This window comes from Triticum dicoccoides, chromosome 7A, assembly GCF_002162155.2.
Source record: "Triticum dicoccoides isolate Atlit2015 ecotype Zavitan chromosome 7A, WEW_v2.0, whole genome shotgun sequence".
Classification (NCBI taxonomy): domain Eukaryota; kingdom Viridiplantae; phylum Streptophyta; class Magnoliopsida; order Poales; family Poaceae; genus Triticum; species Triticum dicoccoides.
The window spans coordinates 589520156-589532436 of record NC_041392.1 but is presented as its reverse complement, the minus strand read 5'-3'; the positions used below and the strand labels follow the sequence as shown (position 1 = coordinate 589532436).

Below are 12281 nucleotides of genomic sequence, written 5' to 3'. Positions count from 1 at the left end.
CAATATTTAAGTGGCATGGAAGCATGAGCTAATAAGGAGAGACCAACTTCAACAATGTGATGGTGTTTTCTCTCGGCCGAGCCGTTCTGTTGATGAGCATGGGGGCAAGATACATGGTGAATAATACCTATGTCACGAAAGAAAGCATTGAGTTTCTCATACTCTCCTCCCCAGTCACTTTGGACTGCAAGAATTTTCTTGTCAAAATATCTCTCAACAAGTTTCTGAAACTCTTGGAAAACAGAGTATACTTCGAATTTATTCTTAAGCAAATATATCCAGGTGAACTTGCTATAATCATCAATGAAACTAACATAATATTTCTTCCTTCCAAAAGAATCTCTTGCATGACCCCATACATCACTGAAAATAAGCTCTAAAGGAGCATGTGACACACTACTGGACACAGGATAGGGAAGTTGGTGACTCTTGGCACATTAACAAGCTTCACACACAGACTCATTATTGGAACTATTTGACAATGACAAATTGCCTTTATTGACTACTTGCTTGACTACGATTGAAGAGGGATGTCCTAATCTTTGATGCCACCTTGCCAAGGAGGGTTTGGTGACGGAGTAAACTCGACGACGCTTGCGACTAAAGACTCTTGATGTGATGGGGTAAAGCCCTCCGATGCATCTACCGTGATGAATGAGCTCCCTCGTTGCCCGATCCTTTATGAAAAAATAGGTGGGATGAGTCTCAAAGAAGACATTATTGTCGAGAGTTAAACGAGACATAGATGCTAGATTTTTGTCAGCTTCAGGAACATGAAGGACATCTTTAAGAACTAGATCACGTTTAAGATTAGGTGAATTAATAGAAGCTTGACCAATGTGTTGAATTTCCATACCTCCACCGCTTGCGGTGTGAATCTGATCATTGCCATGATATCTCTCGCGAAGAGCAAGCTTTTCTAGCTCGTTTGTGACATGGTCCGTAGCGCCGGAGTCCGCATACCAGACCGTATCACCATCACCTCCTCCTTGCTCCCGGATGGCAGCGGCTGCATGGCGTGCATCAGGTACAAAATCTTCGTCAAACCGGTGCCAGCAGTCAATGACTTCATGGCCCGGTTTCTTGCATAGTTGACACCTAGTGCGGCGAGAGTTGGAGGAGGCACCATAGGTGTTGTTGCTGTTGTAGCCTCCACCGCGGTCACCACCGCGGTCACCACCACCAGAGCGGGGCGGAGCCTGATTATTGCCACGCCCGCCATGACCACCGCCACGGCCATGACCTTGGTGACCACGGCCGCGACCACTGTTGCCGCGCCCTCGAGAAGCACTGTTAACAGAAGATTGGCGATGATGTGTACCTTGCAGAAGATTGACGCGTGCCTCGAAGATAAGAAGCTGGATGTAGAGCTCTGGCGTGGTGATGGGCTCGACGCGGCCTTGCAGGGCTGAGACCACGGAGTTGTACTCCAGGTCAAGTCCCTTCAGGACGTAGGAGGTCATCTCCCGATCTGTGAGAGGAGCGCTGATGGTGGCGATCTCGTCCACCAGCGCCTTGATTTTGGCGAGATACTCCGCCATGGTGGAGTTCCCCTTGTGAAGATTGGCGAGCTCGATGCGGTTGTTGATTTCTTGCGCCTGGGTGTGAGCAGCAAAAGTGGCATGGATCGCCGCCCACACTTCGGCCGGCGTCTGGAGAGTCACCACCTGAGCAAGAACCTCCCGGGACAGAGATGCCATTAGATAACCTTGCAATTGTTGCTGTTGAGCGTACCAGATTGTGCGGGCGTAGTTGAAGATCTGCTCTTCTTTCCCATCCTTGGTGATGGTGAGCGTAGGAGGGGGCGCCGGCGTTGCAGCGTCCAGGAAGTGTTCCATCTGTGCTCCCTTGATCTGGGGTAGCACGATGGCCTTCCAGAGGAGGAAATTTGTCCTCGTGAGCTTCTCCGATGGAGGTGAACCGAGAGAGATAGAGTTGCTGGAGGTGGAAGAAGACCCATAGGTGGATCCAGCGGATTGGGTGGATAGGGTACTCATGGTGGATGTGGTCAGGGAGTTTTCGGTGGAAGCAACGATGCTAGCGGCGGTGCCTGCCATAGCTTTCTCTCGGCCCTCTTTTTCTTTCTTCCCGATTCAATCTAGATCGATCTAATTGTCGTGGCTAGATGTACGAGAGGAAGGGGCTCTGATTACCATATAAGTTATTGTGGGAAGCGTAGAACCCTTCGTCTGGGCCGCATTGCATTATATAGAAACATTGTCGTGGCTTACAAGAAACGAACGATCGTCACAGGATCGATCAAGGTTACAGGAGTTGGAACAGAAGAAGGGACAGAAGACAGAGTACAATTTAAACTACTTTCCTCTCCCTATACAACTTATCCTAACATCCTCCCCCGCCAGCCTCTAATCCGGCGAAGCCCGTGGATCCCGGCGACTCCCGGGCCCCGGCGAGGGCTGCGCTAGATGCGCGGTTCGAGGGCCCCAGATGGCGGTAGATGGCTGGATCCAACCCAAGCATGCCAAGGCACGGAGACCACCCGTGCGGCCGTCTCCATGAGCGGCGGCTCGCCGCAGGCCGGGCGGCGGCGTGGCCACGACCAGGTCGAGGCATTCGTGCGGCCCTGGAAGAGGAGAATGAGTCCCTCCACGCGCGACCGCGGGGCGTGTCAGCGGCGTGGCGACGGAGATGACGAGGCGGAGCTCGAGGAGGTGCGGCGGAGCCGAAGCCAACAAGATGCTACTCAAGGAGGCAGGGCGCAGTCGGAGAGGAGCATCTGCGGATCAACGGGGGCTCCAGCGCCGCGAGATGGTCGTGGTGGACGCCGACAGGGGCAATGTCACGATCGGTGGGCGGTTGGAAGGCGCAGGTGAGGAGAGCAAGGCGATGAACGAGGCGGGGCGGGTACGCTCAGGGTTTTGAATTTTGGCCGTAAAAAATGGATTTCGGCCGAATTTCGGCCATCTCGGCCTAGGGCGAAATCTATCTTCCGCCGAAATTGGTCAAATTTGAGAAATTTTGGTCAAATTTTAATCAAATTTCAGTCAAAATTTGGTCAAATTTCGGCCGAAATTTTTAAAAACGACCGAAATTCGGCCATCTCGGCCTAGGGCGAGAAAAATCACAAAACGAAAATCAAAACGCTGGGTACGCTACGCGGAGCTCGGGGGCTCCAACGCCGCGGGATGGTCGCGGTGGACGCCGACGGGGACGACGGCCTGGTCGGCGGGCGGCTTTGAAAGGTGCAGCTGAGGAGGGCAAGGCGTCATTCAACGTTGTCGGTGAGGGGCCGAGGCTGGGATGCCTCGCGGAGCTCCTCCATGAGCGGGAGCACGAGCTGTAGGCAGTGGAGATGTGCGTTGCGACCGCTGGAACGCCTGGAACATGCGCGCGATGCCATGGTGGCGAGCAGCTTGTCCAGCAGTTTCCGTCGGAGAGCTTCCGTACAGCCACTGGTGAGCAGGATCCCCATGGCGAGCCCAGCCAATGTGCACGCCTGGATGCACCGGTGAAGTCGGGATCCACCAAATGCGCATGGAGTTCCTTAGCCCCGGCAATGATTCAGATGGTGAGTTGCTGTTTTGCTAGTAGTACATTTGTTCTCATGCTCTGGTTTGCAACTAGATAGCTCTATGTCTTTTTCATTGCCTGATCTGTTCTGATTGAGGCACTATTTTTTCTGAAATCTTTGTGTGATGGCAACTTAACATTTTGTTGTATGCATGACAAATGGCAATTTTATTGTTTTGACATGGGAAATTCATAAAAATATCACATGGCAATTTTATTGCATTGAAGATGGCAAATTTATTATACTATGGGGTATTCACTATTATTTACATATTTGTTTTCCATGGCAAATTATAATCAACTGACATGGTAATTTTATAATGGTGTATAGGTTTCATCTTTTGTTGTTAGTGAATAGTTGCCATGGCAAGTTGCTATTCAATTGTCAGAGTTAGTTTTTTGCCATGTCAAACTGAATTTTGTGTAAACATAAATTTGAAGCATCAATTTCTGAAAAGCCATTGCCATGGCAATTTTGATCATTTTTTCGTGGTATTTCACATGCACGGCAATTTTTCATGGTATTTCACATGCACGGCAATTTTTCGTCGTATTTCACATGCACGGCAATTTTTCATTCACACAAAATATGTCAATTTTGATAAAAAAAATAACAACATGGCAAATTTTTGAACAACTTTTTTATATTCTAAACATGGCAAATTTAGGGTTTTTTGTCAACACTCCCATGACAATATGTATGCTTTTTTTTCTAACTTAACCACGGCAAATTTAGTTTGTTAATAATGGCAAATTTAGTTTATTCACCATGGAAAATTTAGTTTACTGATCATGGCAAATTTAGTTTTTGGTTCATGGCAAATTTAGTTTACAAATCATGGCAAATTCAGCTTATTGGTTCATGGCAAATTTAGTTTACAAATCATGGCAGATTTAGTTTTCAAATCATGGCAAATTTAGTTTACTTGAATTCGCCGTGGCAAGTTTTGATACAAATCTGCCATGGTAAGTTTGGATGTGAATTTGCCATGGCAATTTTTCTTCTTCATACTTTGATCTTCAACTTTTTGTGTTTTTTCGCACACGGCAAACTCATCATACAAAACACGGCAACTCTTTGATACAAATCTGCCGTGTTTTCTATGATGAATTTGCCATGTGCGAAAAATACTTAGTGTGTTTATCATGGCAAATGTAGTTTACGAGGCATGGCAAATTTCATTTCTTTTTTTGCAACATGGCAAGTTTTCTTTTTTAAACGGGACCATGGCGATCTCATTGCATCTTTCATGGTAACGGTAGTTTATGGAGCATGGCCAATTTTCTTCCTTCTTTTATAACCTTGCAAATTTAGTTTACGTGAATTTCGTGGTGGCAAGTTTTGATATGAATCTGCCATGGAAAGTTTCTTGTTCATACTTGAATTTTCAACTTTTTGTGTTTTTCACACATGATAAATTCATCATACAAAACACGGCAATTCTTTGATACCAATCTGCCATGGCAGATCTCTTTGTTCATACTTGATTTTCAACTTTTTTTTCTAACACACGGCAAAATTATCCTTCAAAATACGGCAATTTTAATTAAACTTCCATGGTAATTTTAATTAAAAATGCCATTGCATTTTTTATCTTTTATTTGTCCTGTCAAATTTTTGTGTTCACATGAATTTTTTGACTATTTGTGTTTTTTCACATGGCAATATTGAATATTCTTTTTTGTCATGGCAGATTTGCCATATTTCATTGGGGGATTAAATATGTGTTTATAAACCTATGCCATTGTTAAAAAACTCGAATGGCAATTTTTCTGCTATTTTCAAAGCTGATGACATTTTTTAGTAGCTGAGCAAAATCTGGCTTTTTATTTGTCAAAGAAAGAAAACAAAATTTGGGCCTTTTCATTTAATTTGTTGTCAGTGGGCTTTTTGTTCCTTTTTCACAGAGAAAAAGGCCTCATGTGATAGAGGCGTGTGGGCTGTGTGTCCCTCGTGTTGAACGAGTGTGTGGTAGGGTACTCCTCGTGCCACACGTGTAGGCAGTTTTAATATTCGCTCACACAGAGTCGTGTGGACTGCCTGCTGGATATGCCACACAGGGTCGTGTGGGCGAATGTTCATTGTGCCAAACGTGTGACAATTATCGGCGTCCTTAATTTTTCGTCAAACATTTTGGGCCCATCCAGCTGGAAATACGAAACTGAATAAGAATACCAAATTACGGCATAATTGACAGGACCAATCACGGAATTCATACATACAAACAATTGTTCACTTGTTCACACGAATAATACATGGCAAAAGAATGAAACTGCTGCTCATCACTGTTATACATTTGATCTTTCAATTGATCACACAAATGAGACCCCAACAACATCCACTGAAAAATAAATCCCTTCCCTCACAAGTACCAAGAGCCCAATTATCCATACTAAGTAATCAAACTTAATCATTCATCCAGTAGAAGCATGGAAGTACCAATGGCTCACCTGCTAGGAGGCAATGCAACTCTATTGCCTTTTTAAGAGCTCAAAACAAGGTATCACATTCTCCAAAACTTGAAAGGAGCATTGCAGATATCATTGGCGATAAGTTTACCTACACCTCCAATTTCCTTCGGCGTGTCCCTCTCAATCCTCAAACACCATTCTTCTCCATAACTATTTAAAAAGTAGAAGTAATCATCTGGTCCAACCCTTGCAGCACCCACAAGAACGACGGTGTGGATACCCATTGTTAGTCCGGCTGGTTTAGTCCTGTCATTATATGGACACCTGTATATTTCGCCATACATAAGATCATAAAAACTTCTCCCAGGCAAAATATCAACAACCAAAGGAAACCCTTTGGCCAGCTCTGTAGCAATGTCTTCAAAGTTTCTGCTGACTTCCTCAAAGCCCCCAATTCTACTGGTATAATTGCGTGCCTACAATAGATAAATAAAATATGTTAGATTCGGGAGTTGATAAACAAACAACCGAGTTAATAAACAAAGAAATCAGACAGGGCCCAGGGCACCTCACCACATTTTGTACTCCGTTAGTTTGCATCAGTTCCATCATCCTCTCCATTGCTTCCGAATAATAATGTACTTCCCTCTGTTCACAAATATAAGATGTTTTGGATATTTTAATATGGACTACATACGGACTGAAATGAGTGAACAAGCACACTAAAATGTGTCTATATACATCTGATTCAGAAAAAAGGTAGAACATCTTATATTTGTAAACGGAGGGAGTAGTTCCCTTATCAACATACTGTAAGAAGGTCCTTTTAGTAAGGTGGGTTTTGGACTTTTGGTCCACGCTCCATGGTACACCCTAAACTACCGGATGCCCAACATCTGTCGCATATCATCAATCCCCAGTTATGACCCAAGTCCCCCAGCTTACCGGTTCATACTTCTCTTCGGAAAAGTGTTTCGGATGGAAAGATGCAGAAGGCATAAAGAATTAAAGAGAGCTATTTCATGAGTCACGATCACTACCAAGATGCATTTCAAAAATGAGCTACTTCCAAGTGTATATGCTGACTAATGAGGTGAATAAATTATGCTCAGCTTCTCGTGCTATAGTTGAGGCTCAGAAGATCAGATCAAGAGGCATATGGTAGTTCCATGGTGTTTCTTGCTTAATATTCTACCTCTATGGATCCCAATCACAGTAAATATATTATTATGAGATGTATCTATACCAGTCCAATGGGCAAATACTCTACTTGCCTAAACAAATTCAGGATCATCACGAATAATTGGCATCTGCATCCCAGATATATTGCGAATTTGCCTATTTGTATGACTGTACTCATTTCATTTTGCTGATAATGTTTTGTTCATGTCAAATAGAGTGGATGTAAATCCCTTCAATCGATAATAAAAATATATAAGAAAATGCTGGAAGACTCTAATAAGAACTCACCTGTATTTCCCTGATTAAGAATCGTCCCAATCGGGCATAACCCATTTGCAGCAAGATTTCCAAAGGAGAAACGGAAGTCAATTCGTCTCTAGCATAAGAAAGTTCAGCCAGTTATTTATGAAAAAGACAAAAATGCATCACGCATGTCACTAGTAGATGAGATATAATCATGTCAATATGTCATGCCAGAGTGACTTTTCCTGCCCTGTCTACATTGCGGGAAAAAAAAACCATAATGATGTGCCTATCTTTGAAAATGTGTGCCTCTATTACAATACGTATGTCACACATCAACTTATTATTAACTCGGATAACCTGGAGGTCATTCATACTATGCAGGATTCAAGATGGCAACGGGGACGAAACCCACCGGGTTTTGCTTGCCCAAACCCATCCCCACGAGAAAATCGTAAACCCGTCCTCGTCCCCATTAACGTGCGCGGGGTTACATTTTTTCCCATCCCCTAAACCCATCGGGTTTTCAAAACCCACGGGGAACCCGTCCCCACGAGCAGTCAAAGAAACACAGCAACAATTGGAAGAAAAACAGGAGCATATTACAGCAGCAGGCGACGGCTGGGGGACCTAGGTTTAGATTTAGGTTTCGTGTTGTGTGGGAGAGAGAGTCCTAAAGAGTGAGCAACACTGCAGCGACCGAGCGAGGGGTTGGTTTGTACTCCAGGGCCTCGATGCTGTGGGGCTCGGCTGCTCGGGCACTGTAGCTTTGGGCCACTTGAGTCAAGATGGATCGGTGCGTGCTAAATAATGTATTTTGACGGGTTTTGTCGGGTTTCGGGTTCGGGTAGTACTCAAACGGGTTTAAACCCGCGAAACATGCCGGGTTTTATAATGTACCCACGAGGAGCCCCACGGGAATAGAAAGTCGCCCATCCCCGTCCCCTAATAGGGTAAAAACCCGCGGGGACGCGGGTTTCGGGGCCCCATTGCCATCTTGATGCAGGATGGAGGACAGTCAGCGGGTGCGGCAGCAGCAATCTGCGACGATTGTTTCCATTATGCTTGTGATTTCCTTATTACTAGATTTGAACATTGTAATAGAGAAGCAAATAAAGTAACTCATGAGCTTGCTACATTACCTAGATTTTCCTTGACTTCTGCTCGGTTTGAGGAACCGGTAGATGAAATTGTAATGATCCTCACAAACGATGTACTTCTTATATCTAATGAATAAAGCTTCGGTATTTTTCCACACAAAAAAATGTCTTTGGTATCGCCTTGATGCTCCGCCAGTATGAAAAGTTCTTAATGGTAGTTGAGTCCCTGGCTCCAAAATTGATTGACCTGCAATAATACCTACAGCTTCTCCCAATTTGACCAGATCACTATGAGTAGGACTCCGGCCATAGCATAATTGACAGATACAAGAAGTGCTTCGGCAAGTAAAGGGGGTTCTACTATATATTGGTTGTGCTCGAAAGGCAATTATGAATCAATTGACTAATCCAATTCCAATATCTTGATTTCGCGCGGCAATGCATCGTGAACCAATATATATATATATAGGAAAAACGATGACGTGTTCATGTGTAAACACTACTTCGTCTCCTGAAAAAACAACAAAAGAGGCGGTAAAAGGAAATTAGGACAATTTAGAACCATATATACAACTATATGTTTCCACGTTCCAATCTACATCTATAAAACAGCTAATATGTTATGTTCTATCATACAAGCCAGAAACATATCAGAAGATTCTACCCTTAAATCCTTTCAACTCCCTAGCCACATTAGAAATAGGATTCATCTTTGCAAACTCTGAGTCCATGTTGGGATCAAAATAGATAAAATCTTCTGTCATTGTGGCCATCATGTCAGAATGATAATGGCAGGAGCTGATAAGAAGATCATTCGGAGTGCCATGTTTTCCCTGAGCTATAATATTGAAATCTTCGTAGCGCCCACAATATGATTCATCATATGGATGCACAATCTTTGCCCCATTAAACTCACAAGAGAAGCATCGAACTTGCATCAAAATAAAAGAAGGAACTAGATTATATTAAGAAAACATATATGTCCTGACTTGGCATTTTTCATCATTTATAATACAAATTCCATGATATGTACTTGTATAGGAAAACTGAATGCCACACTGTCACGTCATAACATATATTTGCTATCATTCTCATACCAACTTGTAAACTCATACATTTGCTGATACTTCTAGTGACATGAGAAAAACATGCCTAATTTTCTAGTTGTATATGAATAAATAAAGGCAATGTGACAAACTGACAAACTAACAACTCAACTAGAGTTTCAATACTTCTATGGTATCTCTTACAATCATATTAGAACATTACTGTAAATTATCAATGTTCTAATTATCTGGAAGTTACTTCATATCATTATGCGTCTTAAAAAAATACTTATCATATACTCCCTCCTTTCTAGTCTGCATATAAATTTTGGTCAAAGTCAAGCTTTGTAAAGTTTGACTAACTTTATATTAAAAAATATCAACATTCACACTAAGAAATCAATATTATCATATGCACCATGAAATGTATTTTCATGCTATACAGTTTTAGTATTGTAGATGTTCATTTTTTTTATATAAATTTGGTCAAACTTTGTGTAGCTTGACTTCAAACAAATTTTATACGCAGAGTAAAGAGAAACAGAGGGAGTACTTAAACAAAGCAATATTACATCTCAAATAATGAGCAGATGAACCATGACAATTCCTATGTGTAGAGGGAAACAAAAAAGTAAAATGCAATTCTATTTGGCCAGGTCTTCTAAGCCTTATCTTTCTTTATTATTCTAATGCAGCATCCACATTAAACGACGTCATCTTTAAAATAACAGCCATCAGATTGAGTTAGTCATCAATCTAACAGCCATCATAAATTGCCAAGGGGAGTTCAGACCAAGAGCCATCTTCTGTAATAATATGGAAGTTAAAGGAGCCATACATCAACACTGCTGATACATAGGCAACTGCGTTTTCTTCAAACTGTCAGTAGTGTTCTCTTGAACACTGATTTCTTTCCCTGGGAACTAATAAGGAGAACTAGAGAACATATTATTGTTCAAGGTCTAAACTACGAGATGGTCAGTGCTGAGACTAATGCACGTGCATGGCGAGTATGTCCGTCTACTAAGACCTTTTTTTTCGAGAAAACGCAAAAGCTTTGCATTTCTTTTCATTGAAAAGGAGAGATTCAGTTACAATCATCCGAGGATGTGCGGGTTACAGCCAGTTAATTAGTGCACATCCCAGGTTTGGGGCAGCACAAGTCGGAGAACAGGTGCCCCAGCTGCTGTCCATGAGCGGGCCTCGTCCTTAATGCTATCTAGGAGTGTGTTGAGGGAAGGCATCGCATTGTCAAAGACACAGCTGTTTCGGTGCTTCCAGACCATCCATGGCACGAGCAACGCAACAGATTTCAGGGCCTTGCGCAGGGTCGGCGGCGTGTCTTCGTTGGCCTGTCTCCACCAGTCCATAAGCGATGGCTCCTGCGGGGGGATCAGGGCCGGGATGCGTAGCCAGGCCAGGGTCTCGTGCCATGCCTGACGGGCGAGGGCGCATTCCAGCATGAGGTGTCGCACCGTTTCCGGCTGCTGGTCACATAGGAGGCAGCGGGGGTGATGCTGGAGGCCATGGCGAGCCAGCCTCTCAGCCGTCCAGCATCGGTCTTGGTTGGCCAACCAGTGGAAGAATTTGACACGCGGCGGCGCCCAGCATTTCCAGATCAGCTTCCATGAGTGGCAGGCCGTTGCTCCATGGAAGGTCGCCGTGTAACAGGACTGCGCAGAGTAGTTGCTGCTCGCTGTCCAACGCCAGATCAACTTGTCCGGTGCAGTGGAAAGCTCGCTGCGCTGCATGATCTGCCAGAGCTGCAGATACTGACCAATCTCGTGGAGACCGAGGTTTCCTTGGATGTCGTGTGCCCAGGAGTTGCCATTGAGCCCATCTGCCACAGTTCTCGTTGTTCGTCGTCGCTTGGGTATGCAGCCGTACAGATTAGGCACGAGCTCGCGCACGGATTGGCCGCTGATCCACCGGTCCTCCCAGAGCAGGGCGGACTGCCCATTCCCGAGGATCGTGAACGTGGAAGCCCAGAACAGGGCTCGTTCCGTGGGCGAAAATTGGAGGTCGAGCCCTTGCCATGCTCGCTCCAGGTCCGTTCTGGAGAACCATAGCCAGCGTAGTCTCAGGGCGAGGCCGGCACGCTCGAGGTCTCGCACGCCAAGGCCCCCGAGCTCGATGGGGCGGCACACTCTGCTCCAGTTCACATGGCAGTGTCCACCATTGGCAGTGGCATGTCCAGCCCAGAGGAAGCCGCGCTGGATCTTCTCGATCTGCTTGAGGGTTTTTTTGGGGGGCACGAATGCAAGCAGTTGGTGCACAGGGATGGCACACAAGACCGACTTGACCAGCGCGAGGCGCCCGGTTTTAGTCATCAGCCAGGCCTTCCATGTCGGCAGGCGCGCGCCGACCGCATCCACCATGGGCTGCAGCTGGGCGGCAGATGGGTGGCGTGTGGACATGGGTATGCCGAGGTAGGTGATCGGGAGATTCGCCACCGGGCAGCCGAGGTGCGCGATCATCTCCGTGGCCGCTTGGTCGCCATGCAGGATGGTGGCGGAGCTTTTGGTGAAGTTCACCTTCAGGCCGGAAGCCCTGCCAAACAAGGCGAGGATTTCCCTTATCGCAGTGGTGTCCTCCGCCGTGGCGTGGCAGAAGACCATGACATCGTCGGCGTAGAGGGAGATCGCCGGGATGGGACGGCGTGGGTGTAGAGGCTGCAGGATGCCCAGGCTGTGTGCGCGTCGCAGGAGCCGTCCCAGGGTGTCGACGGCAAGTACGAAAAGTTGTGGGGACATGGAGTCGCCCTGCC

General features: G+C 45.4%; 2 protein-coding genes across 3 annotated transcripts in view; both read right to left on the bottom strand.

Annotated features, from left to right (window-relative positions):
- Window positions 1-5725: 5725 nt before the first annotated feature.
- Window positions 5726-8607, bottom strand: LOC119330029. The gene is made up of 4 exons (XM_037603137.1): window positions 8511-8607; window positions 7414-7501; window positions 6517-6591; window positions 5726-6419 (listed from the first exon to the last, which is right to left on the bottom strand). The coding sequence occupies exons 2-4, from the start codon at window positions 7456-7458 to the stop codon at window positions 6036-6038; spliced, it is 504 nt and encodes a 167-aa protein (XP_037459034.1). The 5' UTR covers window positions 7459-7501; window positions 8511-8607; the 3' UTR covers window positions 5726-6035.
- A 227-nt stretch (window positions 8608-8834) lies between these two features.
- The window catches only part of LOC119330028, a 9599-nt gene continuing 6152 nt past the window's right edge, over window positions 8835-12281 (bottom strand). Inside the window, exon 3 of one of the 2 annotated variants that reach the window (XM_037603136.1) lies at window positions 8835-8979. In XM_037603136.1, coding sequence (XP_037459033.1) covers window positions 8864-8979 — 116 coding nt within the window. In that variant the 3' untranslated portion in view covers window positions 8835-8863. Of the gene's footprint in view, window positions 8980-9005; window positions 9400-12281 lie in introns of those variants that run through there. The other variant, XM_037603135.1, reaches the window with a different exon arrangement.

Coding starts and splice junctions, on each gene's coding strand:
- LOC119330029 (XM_037603137.1), bottom strand. CDS start 7,458: ATGGGTTATGCCCGATTGGGACGATTCTTAATCAGGGAAATACAG. Junction 6,592..7,413: donor TCTTAATCAGGGAAATACAG/GTGAGTTCTTAT, acceptor ATTTGTGAACAG/AGGGAAGTACATTATTATTC. Junction 6,420..6,516: donor CTAACGGAGTACAAAATGTG/GTGAGGTGCCCT, acceptor TATCTATTGTAG/GCACGCAATTATACCAGTAG.